General features: G+C 40.7%; 1 protein-coding gene across 11 annotated transcripts in view; it reads right to left on the reverse strand.

Moving 5' to 3' along the window:
- VPS13D (vacuolar protein sorting 13 homolog D) overlaps nucleotides 1–20,739 on the reverse strand; it is a 199,207-nt gene that overhangs the window by 24,696 nt on the left and 153,772 nt on the right. For 9 of the 11 annotated variants that reach the window (XM_043531476.1, XM_037881403.2, XM_043531478.1 and 6 more), the window contains one exon: nucleotides 20,105–20,300. The exons of the other annotated variants lie outside the window; for them this stretch is intronic. In XM_043531476.1, coding sequence (XP_043387411.1) covers nucleotides 20,105–20,300 — 196 coding nt within the window. The remainder of the gene's footprint in view (nucleotides 1–20,104; nucleotides 20,301–20,739) is intronic. 11 annotated transcript variants of the gene reach the window in all.

Here is a 20,739-nt window from a genome sequence, read left to right on the forward strand (position 1 = left end):
ACAGAAAGAAGATATTTCTGGACATTACATCATAAAGCCACTGCACTGGCAAGTGGTTGATCGCTTTTATGCTCTTCTTTTTAAAATTGTTTTCCTGTTGCATTAAACACTAGTTTAATCTTTTCAATTATTTTTATAAACTGAAAATACTAGACATGGGGCCAAAAGTTATAAAAACCACTGGATCTGCAGTCAATGTTTTCAATACTGGAGATCCAGTCCGACTGGTTTAATGCAGTCTGATGATTTTTCCTGGTACATTCCAACAGACGTCTGTTTTGAATAAAGCTTTTGTTCATTCCTGGGGTGTAGACGCTTTAAGTTATTCAGCCTAATTCTAAGTAATAAGTAAATTTGTGAATGGAAATTGTGAATACTTTATTCCATGATCGTTGTCGACTTTTCAGTTTATTCTGCTAATGTTAATGTATGAGCTTCCATAGCTTCCATTCCAAACTATCTACAGTACCTTTCTGAGACAAATTCTCCCTCACTATTTGTATCCCCTTGGACTACTTAAATCTACATCCTTTTGTAAATATTTTTGTAACAAGATTATTATTTAGATACACCATAACAGATACATCAGGAAGCTAAAGGACTTCCACGGGGAAAAAAGGATAAAAAAGGAATTGTAATGTTTAGATAAACACCAGGAGAGAAATGCACACAGTGCATAAGGTATTACTTTGCTAAGACTTTCTAGTGTCTAAAAACATTTGATAAAAAATTAGGACAAAATATGCAAGATTTTGGAACTGTGCAAATCTCTCTTTATTCTCTTGTAACTGTATTCCATTCAGTAACTTTAGGTTAACCAATACATATCTACATGAATAAAATAAAAAGGGGATTCAGTTCACAAAAGTATACTGAACTGGGCAGCCCATATGTGGATTTCATTTTGGGGAACAAACTTGGTTCTTCTTCTGCTAGGACCGTCACTTAGGAATGTAATGTGCGTCAGATGAAATAAACCCATGTGTCAAAGCCTTGTAACATTTACGTCCCATGTAATGTTGCATAGATAAGAACAGTTCTGTGCAGATTTTTAAACTGTGTATCTGCAGTTCTGTGAAGACTAATTTTTGACCAATTATGGTCTAAGACCATGAGAAATTATAAATTGCAAAACCAAGCTTTGGTTAGAACGCTCTCTGCCCCCAAATGCTCACAATCTCAATCAAATTGGGGAATGAACAAGAGAATTTTTGGACACTCTCTACAAGCCCACCTGAACAACCTCAACTCTGCCCTATACGGACACCATGAGGAGGGGAAACAATCAAGTTTGTGTCTTCAAAAAACATGTTAAGCTAATCCAATACCACATATACCGAAATGTCTAGTCACAATCATATAATTATTACATGGCATCACTACAGGGCAGAGTTGAGGTTGTTTGGGTGCCCTAACTCTGCATTTCCATAGCTTAACAAATTTGGAATTCTGTTAAATTAAATCTTAACTCCGAGTTTAAGACTCGTGGGGGTTTTGGGGATAATTACGACAACCTGTAATCTTTTCTTTCCATAAATTATTGATATACATTCTCAGCAGTAGCTCCACAGTTTTTAATCTGAGAATACAGACAGAGATAGCAATGCACAGAACTTTATTCTGTAACTGTGACCCTGCAGTGTTTCATTGGCTAGATGAACTCTAACATCATCATATGAGGTATGTCTAAAAGGAATATATTTTTCTGTTATGAGGCACAGTGTACTATCCACTTCCCTAGTCATTATCTATACATCCACATATTTTCCAAGGGTTTTAAAATATATGCCATGTCCACCTAATTGTGGAAATACAAGTTTTCTAGCACTCTGTTGGCAATGCCTTGATTCTACCAGTTTGAAACTGCAGCTAATTATGTGTCATGCTAAAGCTTGCCTTAGAATCATCTCCACCATGTTAACATTAATTTCACTTTAAATATTACAGAATTTCAGGGGTACTGGTTACAGTACCCGAATAGTGAGATTAGCCATCCTTTATACTAAACACAAAAGTCACCTGTGATACGCCTGGTCTACACACAAAGTTACAGTGGTTTAAATAAAGGTGTGATTTTATATCAAATTAGTTAAACCAGTACAACTTTGAGTGTGGATACTTATCAGTTTAAAACTGGCTTATAGCTGTTGGTAAATTTACAGGTGTCAACTAAACCAATATAACCAATTTCAAAACAATATGATTCCACACATAAAAGTTGCACCAGTTTAACTAAACTGAAACAGGTTAAACTGGTGTAAGTTATATGTAGACAAGTCCTTAGTTACAGAGTGATGCAAAAGAGTCAGCATGTAAAGTGAAGCCATTGTTTTTAGGTCCACATTAAATACTTTTGGTCAATTGTGAATTTTGAATATATTTGTGAAATATTTCTGTTAATTTCACCATAAAAATTAATTGCAAGGAAAAGCAGTAACTTTGCTCAGGCCTGATTATTAGTTCCATCTTCTTATTAAGAGAACTGGTTTGGCATAGTAATATTAAATGTATATATTCTATATAAAATCTGTTTATTGTGTTAATATATTGAGAGCCATGAGCTCAGATCCCAATATAGATTAAACACAAATAGGACTCTATTATATACATTTGGCATCTGAACTGTAGTTGAGATAATTAACTATGCATACCATTTCTACATTTGGAAGTTCATTTAATTTTTTTTATTAAAAGTTCATTTTGTAATCTTAAGTAACACAATTGTAATTATGAAGAATTCACACGATAACAACTGGGTTTAGTTGGTGAGGTAATGGACTCCATAAAAACTGATAAGGGATGTGTTGGCTCTCTTTTTCAAAACTGTTTAGGTAATTGATTAACTTTTTCTGATAGACGGTATCAGGCCTATATTCTATTACTACTAATAATGTATCGAATATGAATGGATTAAAATGTCGGTTACTCTATCTCAATGAATCTTGTTCAACTATTTCCAATTCTTGCATGTCAGAAGAACAATTAAGTGTCACGCTTGTTGAAAATATAACCATTTTTAATAAACGTTTTCAGCAAAGCTGCCGCCTCTAAAAGCTGTTTATTCAAACACAGATAGTTTAGCTACAGAACTAGGGCAGCTCCAGTCACTGAATGGTCATTTATTTAATCCCATTTTTGTAACAAATGGCACTGCCCCTGCATACTGTAGATGCTGACCCCTAAAGGCATTTGCCACATAACTTTTACCAGCAAACCTTCGTTCAAGGGCAGGTTTCAATATGATGTGGGACTCTTGGCTGAACTCTGCTTGAACCCAGAGGCATATCACTTACAATAGACACTAACAATAATGCTCTGATCACCTGCTTAAGACAAGAGGGTTCAAAGTGAGTTCATGTCCCCACACACCTTTTTCAATTCAGTGCTTGTACACAATGATATTAAGTTTAATCTAGTTCCTGTTCAGAACCCAGGAGCGGCCTGGGTACCTTCTTGTGTAACGTGGGAATTTTAGGAGTTTTGTTTGATGTCATTTCATCCAGTCAATGATACCTTAAATTAAAGCTTCTCTTGAGATATCAACATTTTACTTTTGCAGGGACAATCCCAGTAAGAATTATATATTGTAGTGATTAATCTTTTCAAAACTAATTGCAACTACACTATAAATGGGGGGAACCGAATTATAGAGAATGACTGCAAACTTCACAAACCCCTTCCAGTGTTTTTAGTTTTAATTTTTTCTATTTATATTCAACCATTCTCCTTTCTTATTTTTTTCCAGGACTGGTAAAGGATCTAAGATTTTAGTGCTAAATTCCACTGCTCTTGCTCCTTTTGTTATGAGGTATTGAAGACTGACCTCCCTGCCCTCGAATGTCAAGATAAGAAAACCTTCAACAACCTCAGTTCTAAACTATAAAATGAACATCAGTACTAAGAATTTCAAGGCTCCCTTGAAATATCTTTTACAACACTTAAACAAGTGGTAGTCGTGATAGCACCCCATCACTAATGGTTTGTACGCTCCTTCTTTCATGTTGCAGTCTTGGATTGACAAGAACCATCTACAAAAAGCTTCTTTAAAATATACAAATACAAAGAGGTGAGATCAGAGGTGACATATGGGTGGTTTACTGGTAGAACTGAAACTAATTTTTTAAACAAAACAAAAACAAAAAAATCTGGCCTCAGTGTGAATTTCCCCTCAGAATTTTTAACTCCTCTCCATAAATAAATGTTTACGTCTTCAATGCCATTTTAAATTTTCTAATGGTGAGTTCTATAAGACTACGAAATAGTCTTTCCAGGGTAAGTGCTGGAAGCCCTGACTTGTTATGTAAAATTAGACTGGACAAGCAGTAGAAAACAAGACTGTAAGGAACAAACTTGCATTGAAGGAAGGAGTTAGAAGAACTACACTATTTCTGTTTTCAAAACAAATAATATATTTTCCATACAAAGCAAAGCAGATGAGAAGCATCAAAATGCCAATAAGCAAGTACAGAAGTGAAATTCCAACAACAATGGATGTGGCCTTAAAAAAGCAAGTTCCTAAGCCATACAGGATTCAAATTCTGGTTAGTTTTTCAGGTGGGTACCGATATGTTTCCAATTCTACACTCCAGAAAGGTAAAGAGACAATGAACAATGGAATTCTATTTGCAGTATGTTGCCAGGGAAGGAAACTAACTAAAGAAAAATTATCTACTTGATTAGAGGAAACAACCTGCAACATTCTTATTCAGAAGAAAGTCTCCACCAATGTTTGCACAAATACATCAGTGGGAAATCCAAGCTGGAAGACCAAAGAATCCAAGGTCATATTCATTGAAAAGATACAAGTGCTATTTCATGAGCTACCAAAGCTTCCCTAAAAAAGAAAAGGAGTACTTGTGGCACCTTAGAGACTAACAAAGCTTCCCTGAGTACTTAATGCTCCTCAAAAATGTATAGGAGCAATTTGTAGTTATGGGCTCTAGATGCCCTTTAAACCCCACTCTGGTCTCTCTGAGCACATACCCCACAGATCGGGACTTGTGCCTTTACCTTTCCTGGAGTGGAATCATGTGAATTTCCCTCTGAGAAGAGGTCCCGACTGAAGTACACCGTCTACTGACCATGCTTATCTAGCAGTTCTTCCTGGGTTTGTTCCTGCAGTTCTTCCCTTTGAAAGTCTATGACATGTGGTGAATACACTGCCCAGACAGCCTTCTTAAACCAGTCGGAACAGAGCATAACAGAAGAGAAAAAGGGTTTTAGAAGAACAAAAGGGACTACATGAATGTCCTAAAGGCTTACCTTTATATATAGAAATGTATCTGATGAAGCATAGGAAAGCCAAACTTTAGACACACCAGTTGGGCATCTGTCATTCTGCTTCCCCGAACTGTCTCCCCACTGCTTGAGGCACTGACCTTTAAAATGAGTTGGGGTTTTTGTTCTCCTCAGTCTCCCCAGCTTGGACCTTATTGCCCAAAACCAGTCTGGTGAGTTCCACAAGGGGTTGGAGGCAGTACATCAAAGCAAAACGCTCTTGCATCACCCCTTAAGTTTTGTCAGATAGAGGGGCTCTCTCAAGTCATTTTTTTTGCCTTTTCCCCTCCAATAGCCTGCTATTAAACAGCTAAACCAACATATTAATACCGTAAACTCCCTAATAACCAGATTACCATACAGAGCTGATCACAGAGCAGCCTCAGGTCCATCACAAAGCACAAACACAATCCCCCTTTTTTCTCCACATGATTAAAACTGACATCAGTCACCGAATGAGAGTAAACTCCCAATGAAATCACAAAGCCACCATCAACTGTAATGGTTACTGTGACTTTTCACAGCTATTCCCTTTAGAGGTTTCAGAGTAATAGCCGTGTTAGTCTGTATTTGCAAAAAGAAGAGGAGTACTTGTGGCACCTTAGAGACTAACCAATTTATTTGAGCATAAGCTTTCGTGAGCTACAGCTCACTTCATCGGATGCATTCATCAGATCCCTTTAGAGTGCATTTAAATATCTAGTAAACACCCTCTTAGGCGTACATTAATGGCAGCACGAGAGAAATGTGTAAAAAGATGGGGTGGTCTAGATTTTGCTAATTCCTGGGTGGTCCGAATTTATGACCCTCTTTATTCACACCTTCAAAGGGGATGGATACCTTATATAGGTTTTAGTACATCTCTGAATCGTTTAGGCTTTGTTTAGCATCCAAGCAGCGAACGGGACAATATCAGTATGAATGATACATTTTTTAAAAATTGCATTTTTCTTCTCTAGACATGAAGTGGATCTATACATGGGGCTGCATAATTTCAGACATCACAATAAAATAAAATAGAAGCAACTGGCATTTTTACAAGCTTCATCCTCTTTTTACTGTCTACTGTATTCTACGGAAGAAAGACATCAGAGAAACTGCATTTGTCAAGCTTTTTCTCTGCAACCAGGCATAGCAAATGCTGTTTTATTGTAAGGACTGACACAGATTGAGCTTTTGAGTAATCACGCCACAGCTGTTTGTCTGAAAAAAGAAAAAACTGTGGGATGTCCAGTCTGTCACTGCTGGCGTGAAAAAAGTAGAACTTAATGTAATATGCCTCTCTTCCAGATGCTGTGTTAGAGCTGGCATAGAGCCGGGCATGGAATGTGAGATGCGTCAACCGCCTCAGTCCTTCCCACCAAAGCCTCAGAAATTTGCTGGACAACAGTTCTCTGAGCTAGCAAGGAAGGTGGGTGGGTAGTAGGAATGTGCAGAGAATCATCTCGAAGAACTCCAGTTATTGGTAAGTAATCTTCATTTCTTGAGTGGTTTCTGCACTTTCCCACTACTGGCAGGGAGTGTTACAGACTTTGCATCAGATCGTGAAGCTAAGTCCAAAGATTGCTTAGTCAAAGTACGTATTGAGCTTCAAGATGCAACTCAACAAATTTCAGCTATAGAGATATATGTCTAAGGCATACCACAGAAGTCATATTAGCCCTTATGGAATAAGCCCCAAGTCCAACTGTTATAAGAATATTTACTAACTTACTACACTTCAGTACAGAGCCTGATCAACTTGCACAGATGTTGGGTAGTGATACTCTTTCCCTTGTGGTTATCCATATAGGCAATGAAATGTTAGGGTGATTTTCTGTATATTTTAACCTACTCAGGTAGAAATTAATGCCTTCTCAATATCTGATTTATGCAACTTATATCCCCCATGATGGAAGTGTGGTCTAGGAAAGAATACTGGCAGTTTATTATCTGATCTGATTATATGGTAATTAGTTATTATTTGGGAAGTAATTTTGAGAGAGGGTGTAGGACCACTTTATCCTTATGGTAAACTGTAAAAGGATGACCAGCCATAAGAATCAAACTCATAGCAATAAAGAAAACTGTTTTAATGCATAAACCGAACAGAAACCAGTCTTCCATGGGCTCTAAAAGGGTTTCAGAAGCCTCTGAGGACTAAATTTACATCTCAAGGGGATGATGCTGGGTTCCTTGGCAGAGGGAATAAACTCATCAGTCCTTTCAGAAGGTGTTTCACTATAGAGTGATTAAACACTCTTGCGGTCTGTTTCTAGATGATGAACTGAAATGGCTAAGTGATGCTCTTTTAGGGAGGATATCCCAGAATCTGATATCAAAGTGTTCTGAACCGAAGACGAAGGGGATGTAGTTGGAGTTTTTCCCCACCACCACTTGCGTAACACCAAGAGTAGACGATTCCCTGGAATTTAGCAGGATCTTCCAAATTTGGGCTGGATAATATAGGTGCCCTGGATATCAACCTTGTCACATGGATTAAAATCTAGCTTGAACAAATGGCAATGATATACAGAAATGTAGCTAGTTAACCAGGGAGAAATGTCTAGTGAGATGCTTCAGGGAGTGCAACTGAACCCAGGCTTCCTTAACTTCATTTTAAGGCTCTGGTAAAAAAGGCATAGAAAGTACATTTGTAGATGACATTAAACTATGAGGTGTTTAAAACACCAGTGAGGGGAGGAAACACTAAGGAACCTAAAGAGGTTAGAAATATGGCAGGAAATGAAATGAGATTCAACCTGGAAAACTGCAACCCAATATATCTAGGGAAAAATAACCCACAACACAGATATTTATTGATGAGGAGACATTTGTAAAGCAGTCAAGCCAATCTCCCACCCCAACCCTCGGGATAAGAGTGAACAGAAAATTGGATACGAGTTTGCAATGAAATATGGTAGCAAAACCAGACAATACAATTTTGGATTGCTTGCACAGGCAATGCATGATGTCACAGAACAGGGAGATGATGGTCCGTTTTCACACAGTACTGATGAGATGCTACTTACAATTCACGGAGAGGTTATACTAGAGGAAATTCAAAAATAAGCAATAAAAATGATGAGGGAGTTTGGATAGCTGACTGCAGGAGAGGAGTTTAAACCTGCAAAATCTGGCCTAATGCTGACTGAAGGCAGGGGAGACATGAACATCAATGAGGAACAGCAATTGTTTTGAGCAGCCCAACAGGGTTTCACAAGAAGTAACGGGAACAAACTTGCACAAAGGAAAAGTTGGCTGAGCGTGCAAAGGCCCTACACTCAACTTGATGACATTTCTGTGTTTGTCTGTCTGTCTCTAACACATTAACTTTTAAATGAGGTCTCTGATCAATTCCAAAATTTCAACAAGTGTTCTAGGCATCGAAGACGAAAACCATACCGATTTTGGGGGGAAATCTGAAAACCTAATGGGGAAAAGATGGGCAACACAGCTTCAAGCACTTCTGCAAATGTCTGCAGATAAAACAATTTAGTTATGGTACCCATTAATGCAGTGGTCCCCGAACTTTTTTTGATCACGCACCCCTGAGCCACAATCAGCAGCCGGGGCTGGGAGCGGGGCCATGGTCAGGGCTGGGAGCAAGGCTGTGGTCAGTGCTACGGCTAGGAGTGGAGCTGGAAGCTGAGGCCACAACGGCGGCTGGGGGTAGAGCGGGGCTGGATGGCGCTCCCTTCTTTCCCCCGGGGGAGGGGAAGGAGGCCAGCCCAGGCCCCACTGTGCCCCATCGAATACTCCTCTGTGCTCCCCTGGGGGCGTGCCCCACAGTTTGGGGACCACTGCATTAATGCACTCCAGCATAACAATATCCCTGACCATCCTCCCAACAGAGTTTAACATGTTAATACCCTGAATGACTTACTCCCCACATACATTATGGTGGGGAGGGGAAGGAGGAATATGGAGGCATGGGAAGAAGAGACATTGGAGGCATGCACACAGCCCCTAACATCAGGGGTGTGGAGGGAGAATGGCAGATCCTGATATGGGGAGGAGGATCCATGATGCCTTTGGCATAAGGGAAGAGGGGAATGATGGTGCACACAGAGCCTCCCAGCCACATGGGAGAAGAATGGAAGATTGTGAAGCAGGGGGGGAAGGAGGGGGTGGGTGCAGAACCCTGGGAGGTGAGAGACTGGAGGCATCTGGTATGGGGGTAGGAGTGCACACAGAGCCCTTGCCATGAGGGGAGTGTGACTGGTGGGCACACAGAATCCCTGGCAGGTGGGAGATTGGGGGAAGATGTACAGAGTCCCTAAAATATAGTGAGATGGGAGGGTGGCACAGATCAGGGCTTGTGGAGAATGGAATGTGGGAATGTCCAGAGCCCCGGTGTGTGCAATGTGCTTGGCCTACAGAAGTTATGACGCGTGTCCCTCTCTAGTTAGATTGATTATGAGAAAAATATATCATAACAAAGGTTATTAACCTCAAGGGAACGCAAAGGAAAGAAATCCCGTTGCCTGAGTCATTTACAAATCACACTGCTAAAGTAGTCAAGAATATACTGTAAGCAACAGTTCCTCATTGGCACAAGAGACTGGGTATTAGCTCATAAATCGGTTTCACCTCTAGTTTCTAGGTGAAATTTTGGGTGGGGTTTAAAAGAGCAGATGATAGATAAGATCTCATAAAGGGACCTGATCCAAAGGCCACTGAAATCAATGGAAAAACTGTTGTTGATTTCAATGAGCTTTGAATCAGGCCCCAGGTTAGGGAAGGATTTCCAAGCATAAGGATCAACATAAAAGAAATCATTAAAAGGGAGCAAGTTAGATAGGTATATAGGTAAACAAGTTTATCTCCTGCTCAGTCAGGACACAGGCAGAATGCCAAACAAAATGACTTGTTTCAGGGACAAGTGCCCTAGTAAGGGAGTACTCTCTCTGAACATTAATTATTAACTCACAAACAAGCATGACAACTTTAGATTAAAACAAGGGGCATGTAGGGACACTCCTGACAGAATCTTAAAGGAGCTCTCCTCTTCTGTAGCAGATTAATGATTTTGCCACCTGTAGGCCCTGAAATAATTGCTGCCCCCATATGAACTTGTGAACGGCACTAACTGATACAACAAAGGAGTCTATTTTGCACATTTTTGCTGTCATTTCATTTTCCCTTTCTTTCTTTTGTATGGCATCTTTTTTTAAACTGAGAACCGCTTAATTTCTTCCTTCCAGTCATCATATTAACGTTTAGAATCGTCGCGAGTATGTTTACTAAATGGCGTCGCGCCATCCTTGGTGGTTTCAATACACGCGCCGATTGGTAGAATCGCGGCGTCACTGATGGTTCGGTTTGGTGCACAGTTACAATATGAACAAACGACGACACAGGCCTCCGACAGACGGTGCGGCTTGTGCAAAAAATGCCGCGGTTACAAAAATGCTGCTATTATAAATTTGCCACTCCTGCACATTTGTCGGCTGAGGTGACAATACGCCATTGCTCCCCTTCCCACGGGCTTTATACGCTATATAGGTATAAAGGTATTATGTGCACACTCTTCCTCTTTCCTTCTATTTCTACTCCCATGCGCTCTTTTAATTCTGCTGCTGTTGCATGATGAAGAACTGCAGGGCTGAACAATGAGATGGACACATCAGAGATAACTACTCCCTCTTCTCCGCCTATGCCTCTTTATCGTCAGTTTGAACGTTACAGTCCTATTGGCTGACACGAAAAGGGGTAGCGGAGAAGGCAAAGACATACAATTTTTTTTTCCATTTTAAAGGCCATTGGGTCACTCACTGACATTGTCTAAGAACCAAGATCTTACTGCTCAGCTACAGAGCACTGGCATTAAAATGACAAAATGGAGAATTTTAATTACTTGCCTCTCTTCTGGGATAGAATCCAATACACATCCATAGGAGAATTTTCTACTACACATTAAGGCTAGCCATAACTAAAGTGCTCCCAACTTAACACAGTCCAACAAACCTGTTAGAACTGGGTAACCCCATGAAGTAGTCCTTTGCTTCTACTGACATTTCAGAAAGTGAATTCTTTATTTTCAGTCTCACGTTGCTGACATTAAAAAAACAACATAGTTCAATAACTAAGGAAAAGTCTCTGGTCAGAGTTGAGCTGCTTTGGCAGAAGTCTGAGTTAAAGGCACAATGGCAATTTCCTGTATTGCATGTGGTTGTGGTAGAAAAAGGGATTTCAAATAAAGATCTCCAAAAGGCCACAGGCATGTATCCAAGATTACTAAATATCAGAAAATTCCTTTTACTACCCTGTGAATTACAGGAAAAAGTTTTAATGCGTGTTTTCTTAACTAACAAAAGTACTGTAGCATGCACGAAAGCAGATTTTTAGAAGATAGCTTTCTGAATATATCTATTCAATTACAGGAGAGTTTTCTTGTTCTGGATTGAGTTTTTTGGCAGTATACAACGCAAATGTGGAAATAATCAGAACCGCTGTATATGACACTGCAGTACTTAGAAGAAAATATAAAACCCACTCAAAATAAAATATCAAATCATACACATTAGTTGCTAATAAATTAAATGTATGCTGTACTGTCAAGATAGATTTTCTTTTAATGTCTTCCCAATGCCCTGACATTTTAAAAAATTAAGCCAGCTGTCCTTTCTTGTTTCATAAAGAACAGAATTAATGTTAAGTTTATCTCCAGCAAAACAATAATTAAGTTTGTTTTTCTTCACAAATTAAATGAGTTTATGCTTCAGAAGTTCAGACAGCTTATGCAATTATAGCATTTCTTTCTTCTGAAGAAGTTCATCAGGAGGTCAGGCTTTTTAAATACAACCTGCTAAAAGTACATGAAACATTTTTAAACTGGCACCATATGCTATAAAAACCACCACTTATCCTAGCCTCCATGGTTTGGCTCCATGCTCCCACCACAGTTTGTGCTAGCTGGGTGTGTCGCAACATAGATTAATGGATTTTAAAGGCAAAAGAGACCCATTATGATCAGTTAGTCTGACTACCTGCATAACACGACCATAGAAGTTCATCCAGTAATTTCTGCTTGGAACTCAATAACTTGTGCTGGAACTAGAGTGTGTGTTTTAGAGAGGCATGCAATCTTGATTAAAGACTGAGTGATGAGTCTACCACATCCAGTGGTAAACTGTTCCAATGGTTCATTACCCACTCTACAGAAAATGTGCACCTTATTTCCAGTTTGAATATTTTAGCTTCAACTTCTAGCTACTGGATTTTAAATGCTAGATTAAAGAGCCCTTCTAGTACATCATCCCTCTATGGTGCTTGCTATGGTGCCAAAGAGGAACAGAAAAAGACAGCATTATTTTAGGGCAGTGATACTCAGAGCTCAGTGATTCAGGAGTCAAATTAGCAATCAGCATTACCCAAAAGAGCCACAGTAGTGTGAATTCATTGTTTCATTTACTATATAATTCTCACAGCAAAAATGACTGACCAAGTATATTATTTTATCAACTACAATTGGTGATAACATAGTAAAAGCATCCTGACTGGTTAATAATTAAATCACACAGTGTTTTAATAGTGTGTGCTGCAAAGAGCCGCAGGACACACATTAAAGAGCCACTTGCGGCTTGTGAGCCTCAGTCTGAGTATTGCTGCTTTAGGGGTTCTGAAATGGAATGTCCTCCCATCCTTAAATATTTGGTAGATTTAACACTTAATTTTACAGTTCTCATTTTGCACAGATCTTTTGCAAGGGAACTTTTAGTAATTTATTGCGATGTAGCACGTGTCACTTTTAAGAGAAGAGGAAATGTAATGCCTGACCCACTCAACTCACTCCCAACACCCAATTGACTTAGAGGTATGTTGGGATAACGTTAAGATCACTACAGGAAATTCCACTTAAAAGTGGACACTTCTCACAAATGATGTACTGTGACCATGCAGGCCAATAAATACGTTGTTCAAAACTACACTTCTTAAAGTTGATTCATTCATTACACTTGTCTCCATCCAGATTAGCTAGCATTGCTATACTAATAACAATACCATACTAACTGATATCTAGCAGTTTCCATTAAACCAGTCATGGTAATTTAGAGCCAAATGGTAAAGGGAAAAAGTATGTCTCATTTCCAGCAACGATATTAAACTACCATGACCAAGAAATGGGTATTTTTTTCCCATCAGACAGTCTAATAGAAAATGAAGCTTGCACTTTCACAACTTTATTCACAGAAAATATTTTTTTTTATAATTTCTCAGGAACTGGTAAGAGCCTTACATAAGCTGCACTATAATGAGCAATGTACTGTTTTAGGCTTCTGAGAATTAGGGATTATTTAGAGTTCAGCCAAACAGAAGGAAAAAAAGACATCACTTTGAATACAATTTTTTGTGCTGTGGTGGAGGCTTAGCTATACTTAAGAGGGCGGCAGTGATGTTTCAGTTGCTTTTCAAAATATTTTGTGACCATAAGCAGCAATCATAAAACCAGCCATCTAGTACCCACTTTGTGTAGGAGGTGACTGAATTTCCATTATAAGAAGTTTTATTTTGGTTCCCTCTCTTAAATCTGCAAATAAAGGAATATCCACCTTGAAACTGGGGGGTTAAGTTTGTAGCTTAGTTAGATTTTTCTGCCAAACTGGAGTTCAGTTGGACAAAGCATTCATGAATGACACCCAAAGAAGGGAGATACAAAGAGTCCAAAAATAATTTTAATGAATTTTTATAGCCAATAATAATAATGTTGATGAGAAGGAGAGAGATAAATCATCATTTACTGTACTTTCTAGAGCACAGAATAAAAAAGAGTAATACTTTTACACACATTTAGCATTTTAAAGCATAAGTCAGCTTTTATTTTTTGGACAAGCTAATTTAGTGTTGTGAACTGAGGGGGGAGAGGTGACACGTTCCATCCAGGTCTGCTACATAGACACTGGGGAGGAGGAGAAGTCCTCACACCTCTGTGAACCATGGAAGGCCAGCAGCAAAAGATCTCTACTACTACAGCAGACACTTAGCAAGTCTGCTTGGGGGAAGAAAGAGATGGTGAGGGCCATTTGCCCATTTCCTACTGGCAGCTTATGAGACATAGCAGACCCCATATGGAATGTAGAAGGCTCTTCAGCTCCCTCCTTCTCCAATCCTCAACATGACTTAGGAATCTAGCTGGGGGCCATACTAGGGTTGCCAATGTCTAATCACACAAAGGCAAACACCCTTGCCCTGCCCTCTTCAGAGGCCGCTTCCCCTCCCTCTGTCGCTTGCCCTCCCCCACCCTCACTCACTTTCACTGAGCTGTGGAAGGTGTTTAGGGTGCAGGAGGGGGTGTGGGCTCTGGGCTGGAGACGAGGAGTTTGGAGTGTGGAAGGGGGCTCCAGGCTGACCCTGGGGCGGGGGTTTGGGGTTCGGGAGGGGGCAAGGGCTCAGAGGGAGTTTGGGTGCAGGAGGGGGCTCAGGCCTGGGGTTGGGGTGTGGGAAGGGGTGAGAGGTGTGGGCTCCGGCCAGGCGGCACTTACCTCAGGCGGCTCCCGGTCGGTGGCACAGTGGGGTAAGTCAGGCTCCCTGCCTGCCCTGGCTCTGTGCTGCTCCTGGAAGTGGCCGGCACATCCCTGCAGTCCCTGGGGAGTGCTGGGGTCTCTGCGCGCTGCCTGAGCGCCGACTCCGCAGCTCCCATTGGCCGGGAACTGCAGCCAATGGGAGCTGCAGGAACAGAGCCTGCTTTAACCCTGCTGTGCCACCGACTGGGAGCCACCCGAGGTAAGCAGGGCCAGGGGGCTCGGTGTGCTGCCCCCTCCACACGCCACTCCCAGAAGCAGCCAGCACATCCCTGCGGCCCCTGAGGGGGGCGGGGGAGGGTGTGTCAGGGGGTTCTGTGCACAGCACCGCCCCGACAGGTGCCATTGGCCACAGTTCTCAGCCAACGGGAGCTGCGGAGTCAGCGCTTGGGGCACGGGCATAGCGCAGAGACCCCTCTCCCTCCCAGGGGCACCAGGGACATACCAGCCGATTCCAGGAGTGGCGCAGGGCCAGGGCAGGCAGGAAGTCTGCCTTAGCCCCACTGTGCTGCCGGACTTTTAGCACCTAAAATCCCCCCGTTTGGATTCAGTAGCCTCTGGGAGACAGGGACTGATTCAGGGAGACTCTTGGCAAAACCAGGAGGGCTGGCAACCCTAGGCCACACGTGCCTTCCTGAGCGTGGTACTTCCTGAACAGCTTATTTTGGTTTGTTGCGGACTGATAAGCCTATTAAGCTAAACAGGAAGAGGGCAGGCCACTGAAAAGTACCCAGTGGCTTGCAGGAGAGCTGCCCACTAACTCCTCTTACAGCTTATAGAGAGTGGAGAATGCAGGAGGCCCATAAGGCTTGGAAAGTTAAGGGAGAGACCTCAAAGGTTTGTCAGATGCACGCACTTACCCAAGGTGTAGCCCCACTCCTGTGCACAACCATTAAAAGGCAGGAAATTTAATATTAAGGTTAACCCATTCATGCGTAAGCTCACAGTTAAGATACCCAAGCCACATTAATTCCATCACCTAATTGGAATTGATATGAGCAATCACTTGAAGAATAACAAACAGTTCCAACTTTTAGATACCACAAAAACTACAATGCTTGATTCCTGATCACGCACAGCTTGTACCAACTACAACCTCATTTACTCTCACACATACTTGACAGAAAATTTCCTATTACACTAATAGCATACTGAAGACATAGCTCCCCACTCCTACATCACAAAAATGACAACAGATGGAAGTTCTAAAAAATGCTCCTTTATTCATAGCAGCAATTCACCTTATATACTTAAAATCAGCTATTGAGATTCTACAGCAGATTTTTCTAAGTATCTGGCCATGCGTGCCCCCCCTGCATCTGAGATCAGAATGGGATCTCAGCACTGGAATAGTGTCAACCACAGACTGAGTCCATCCATGACAGTAAACTTACTTTAATTCATACTTTGCAAGGTTAAACAACACTAATCAGATCAGCTTGAGCATTTTTATTTCTGTATACTTCTTAACTCGGAACAGTCATGGCCCAGCACACGTAGAGCAGAAAGTGCAATCTGAGCCAGCAGATTCAGCTTGGAACAGCGTTTTATTTTGATTCCAAACCACACATAGCTGAACAGTTAACAAATGCAACAGGGGGCTATTGGTACACAACAGTCAAAACAAGTCCAAATCCTTTGTTGTTCTTCTCCCTGTCCTCCAATGAACAATTTAGTTGCTTGATTATATATGAGAATCAGAAAGAAAAGTGGGTGGGGGATTCTTTTATGAACCTTTGCAACATATAAGTGTAGTTGAGTGTATTTTAATGTATAAGGTCTATACATCTGTGATTAAAATCTTTTTGTGAAAAACAAATACAGTCACACCTGTGTAAAGAGGCTTCCTAAATTAATTACTAGAAATATTTTTTTCTTTAAGAAAGGTTTATGGGTCAGTGGATTGTCACAGGACTGTTGCAACAATACAAGATTTCTGTGTACTGGACACATTTTTGTCCTGCACTCGTTATATTTAGATGCCTTATATGGTTTCTGATATTCATTTACTATGCAACCAAACTAGGATTTTTTTCATTTGCCAAGGATTGCAAATTGCATGAAGATGAACTTCACCTCATGCTGCTGTGGGTCCATGACAAACAAAAGTTATTCCAAACTCAGTGGAAGCTCAGCTCTGGTTCGACTCATAGAAATTTCCTAATCTGTACTCAGTCAACAGCCATCAGCAGGAGGGCACTGTGCTACACAGGCACATGGCAGGCGGACAAAGCTAGCTTTTGCCTGCAGTCTATTTTCTCATCTGTCATGCAACCTCATCACTACTGGAAATTCATGAATGCAGATATGTATTCCAATTTAATGCACACATTGTATGCATGCATGCACGCACATCATGATATACTTATTTTCATAAAACAGTGCAACCTTCATAATAATTTATTTAAAAAAAAAAAAAAAAGAGTATAACCATGTTTTCTTAAAATGCACTCTGAGACTGCTTAGGTTAACACATCAGTTATTTTGCTTGAATGTGTCCCCAGCCTCCTTCTTGTCTGAGATAGAACATTTCTAATCATACTCTAGATGGGTTTTTTCTTTAAATCCCTCTTTACTTATCCAAACTATGTTCCCTGGCATTTCAATTCTACACATTAAACTAAGCCCCAAGTGCATATAACTATATGCTAGCTGCTCCCATTCCCTTCCCAGCCCCCAACATGCTCATTTAGTCGTGGCTCAAATTTACTGTTACATTTGATGCAGGTAAAGTGTGGGGCCCTATTATACAAAAATTCATCATTACCGACAAAAGATGGGCTAACTGAATCTTATGAGTCTTAACATTAATTCTTTTTATATTTATTACATTCACCAGCAGTTAAAAAGCCTGGTGCATTTGGAACACTTCCTACTTCCACAACAAAGTATGTCTAGGTTTGAATTCTTATGAGTTTCCTGCACCTCACTCACACTTCATCAAGCTTATTGTTCCTTACTGAAACAGTGGTGGCAGACACATCAGGATTCTGAGTGTGGCATAATAAAATGGAGGAAATGGAAAAACCAAATGGAAAGACTAAAAAAAACACCATTCTGAAAATCACAAAGTAAATATACCTGGATTTTTTAAACCCCCTGTTGTGCAGGATCTTGTACAACAGACAGTGTTCTAAGGCATACAGTAACACAGCACAGCATCAACACACAGGAACTGAATGCCACTTAACCACTGGAAATAAAATGTTTATTCTCTTAGATCCAACTCTCTGGACCTCTCCTATTCTTTCCCCTTTTCCTCATTTACTTTGCCATTATTATTTTTATCAGTTTTGTAAAACATTTATCTTAAACATGTTTAATATAATTAAATATTGATTTCTGGTAGTGCCCACAACATCCAAGCCACTGAACACACACAGAAAGGCATAGTGTTTGCCCAACAGAAGGCATACAGAGCCCCTGCCAAAGGAATAAAGGTGATCCTGGAGTGGTGGAAGCGGGAACGGTGGGCACACAAACAGAGCCCTTGCTATGGCAGGAAGGAAAAAAGGAGGGGAGACAGAGAACCCTTGGTCTGGGGGGAAGTGGGAATCGGTGCACACTGAGTCCCTGGCTTAGAGAGGAAGGGAGGAATGGAGGGCATGGGGAAGGGCAGACAGAACTGCTGGCACATGGGGAGAACAGAGGATCCTGATATGGAAAGAGAAGTAAATGGGGGGTACATGCAGCTGGGCTCTGGGGTTAGAGTGTCTGGGCTGGGGGTTGCCCCGCAGCTGGGCTCTGGGGTTAGGGGCTGCAGGTGTCTGGGCTGGAGGGATGCCCCATGACTGGGCTCAGGGTTGAAGGGCGGGTGTCTGAGACCAGAGGGGCAGAGTTTTCCCCCAAAACGTACCCAGCTGGCACATGTGACACACCTAGACTGAGGCACCCAGTAAAAGCATAACAGAGAAACAGGAACTGGGTTGTTGTAGGGGGTTTCTTTAACTCTTTACTCCCGGGGGAATCTTTATTGCTATCCGCATTGCGACAGACATACCTTCTGACAGACATTTTGGAATAAATTACCAAAATAACTGAAACTGGCTTGATTATATTGTGTTATTTTGACAAATAAAATATGCATAATTTTGCAGAACTGTAAAATATTGTGCACAGAATTTTTAATTTTTTTGGCACGGAATTCCCCAGGAGTAATGTGTGCACATGCACAATCTCACACACATACATATTCTTAGTAAAAACTGATTTTGCAAAAGAAAAATAGAAGGGATGTCACTATTACATTATCTTCAGAACTCTTCAGCTTCTTTAAAACACCTGTTTTCCTATGAATTCTTAATTGAAGCCTAAAGAAGAACATTTTTAGTTCCATTCTGCATCAGGACACCAAGATGGCAATTTCTTTTTTATTATATTTAAGCTCTTCAGACTCTCTTTTTCCTGATTTATTCTAATATAATGTAGCAATACTGCACGCAGATGTGGTCGCCCCATCTCAAAAAAGATATATTGGAATTGGAAAAGGTTTAGAAAAGGGCAACAAAAATTATTAGGGGTATGGAATGGCTTCCATATGAGGAGAGATTAATAAGACTAGGACTTTTCAGCTTGGAAAAGAGACAGCTAAGGGGGATATGATAGAGGTCTATAAAACCATGATTGGTGTGCAGAAAGTAAATAAGAGTGTTATTTACGCCTTCTCATAACACAAGAGCTAGGGGAATTCAAATGAAATTAATAGGCAGAAGGTTAACAAACAAAAAAGGAATTATTTTTTCACACAACACACGTCAACCCGTGGAACTCCTTGCCAGATGTTGTTGTGAAGGCCAAGACTATAACAGTGTTCAAAAAAGAACTAGATAAATTCATGGAGGATAGGTCCATCAATGGCTATTAACCAGGATGAGCAGGGATGGTGTTGCTAGCTTTTGTATGCCAGATGCTGGGAATGGACGACAGGGGATGGATCACTTGATGATGACCTATTCTGTTCATTCCCTCTGAGGCACCTGGCATTGGCCACTGTCAGAAGACAGGATACTGGGCTAGATGGACCTTTGGTCTGACCCAGTATGGCCATTCTTATGTTCTCAGTAATGAGAATCTCCTATATTACACTGTAGCTTTTCTGTACCAATTTTACTAGTACACAAGGCCACATTAGTGAGTCTACAAATGCAGTATTTCAAAAAGGAGGTAATTAAATAAACTAGAGGCAACACTAATAATACACAGTCAATTTTACAAAATTACAGTGCCATTGGGCTAGGAGACAAAACCATGACAAAACTGCAGAAGGTTTTGCAATATGGCTTTGTAGACAGTTTATTGATAAGAAATGTAAAGTGTTCACTGACCTGGGGCCACTAAGACTTGCAGTGTCTCTCACTGCCTGCGCTGTTTCAGAAGCAAAATCAAGGGCACCGGCCATTGGTTTGGTTACTGTGCCAACCAGCCCTTTCCCAAGGCCTGATATGAAACCACTGACTCCTCCTTCAGTTTTGACACCTTCTACTGTTGAGGTTATGACACTTGTTAATCCACCAATGATACCTAGCAAAGACAACAAAACCTGTAAGTGGACCAACTGCTTTGCCACTAAAAATAAAGCGACAGGATGTTATTACAGCTGACAATGTTAAATGATTTACTTTTTTGAAAGTTCTTGCTCGAGTGAAAGCATGCTACCCACTTAATGCAGCACATGAAAAGTCCGATTATGAATGGATGTTTTTTATTAATCTAATAATATAGTCTTATATTTGTATAGGGCATTTTATCCTGAAGCTATACATACACAAAAGTATTTTGTCTACTGCTCAAGTGAAGCCACCTCCAACAGTGTGACAAGGATTTAACAGAACACAAAATATCACACAACAGCTTAGGACAGGAAATGAAAAATACTGTGTTCAGTTGGAAATACAAAGAGAAATTTAAGCAGGCAAAGTGTAATTACCCAAAGTGGAGTTTTGACCAGGACACGGGGGAC

Source organism: Chelonia mydas, chromosome 18, assembly GCF_015237465.2.
Source record: "Chelonia mydas isolate rCheMyd1 chromosome 18, rCheMyd1.pri.v2, whole genome shotgun sequence".
Lineage (NCBI taxonomy): Eukaryota > Metazoa > Chordata > Testudines > Cheloniidae > Chelonia > Chelonia mydas.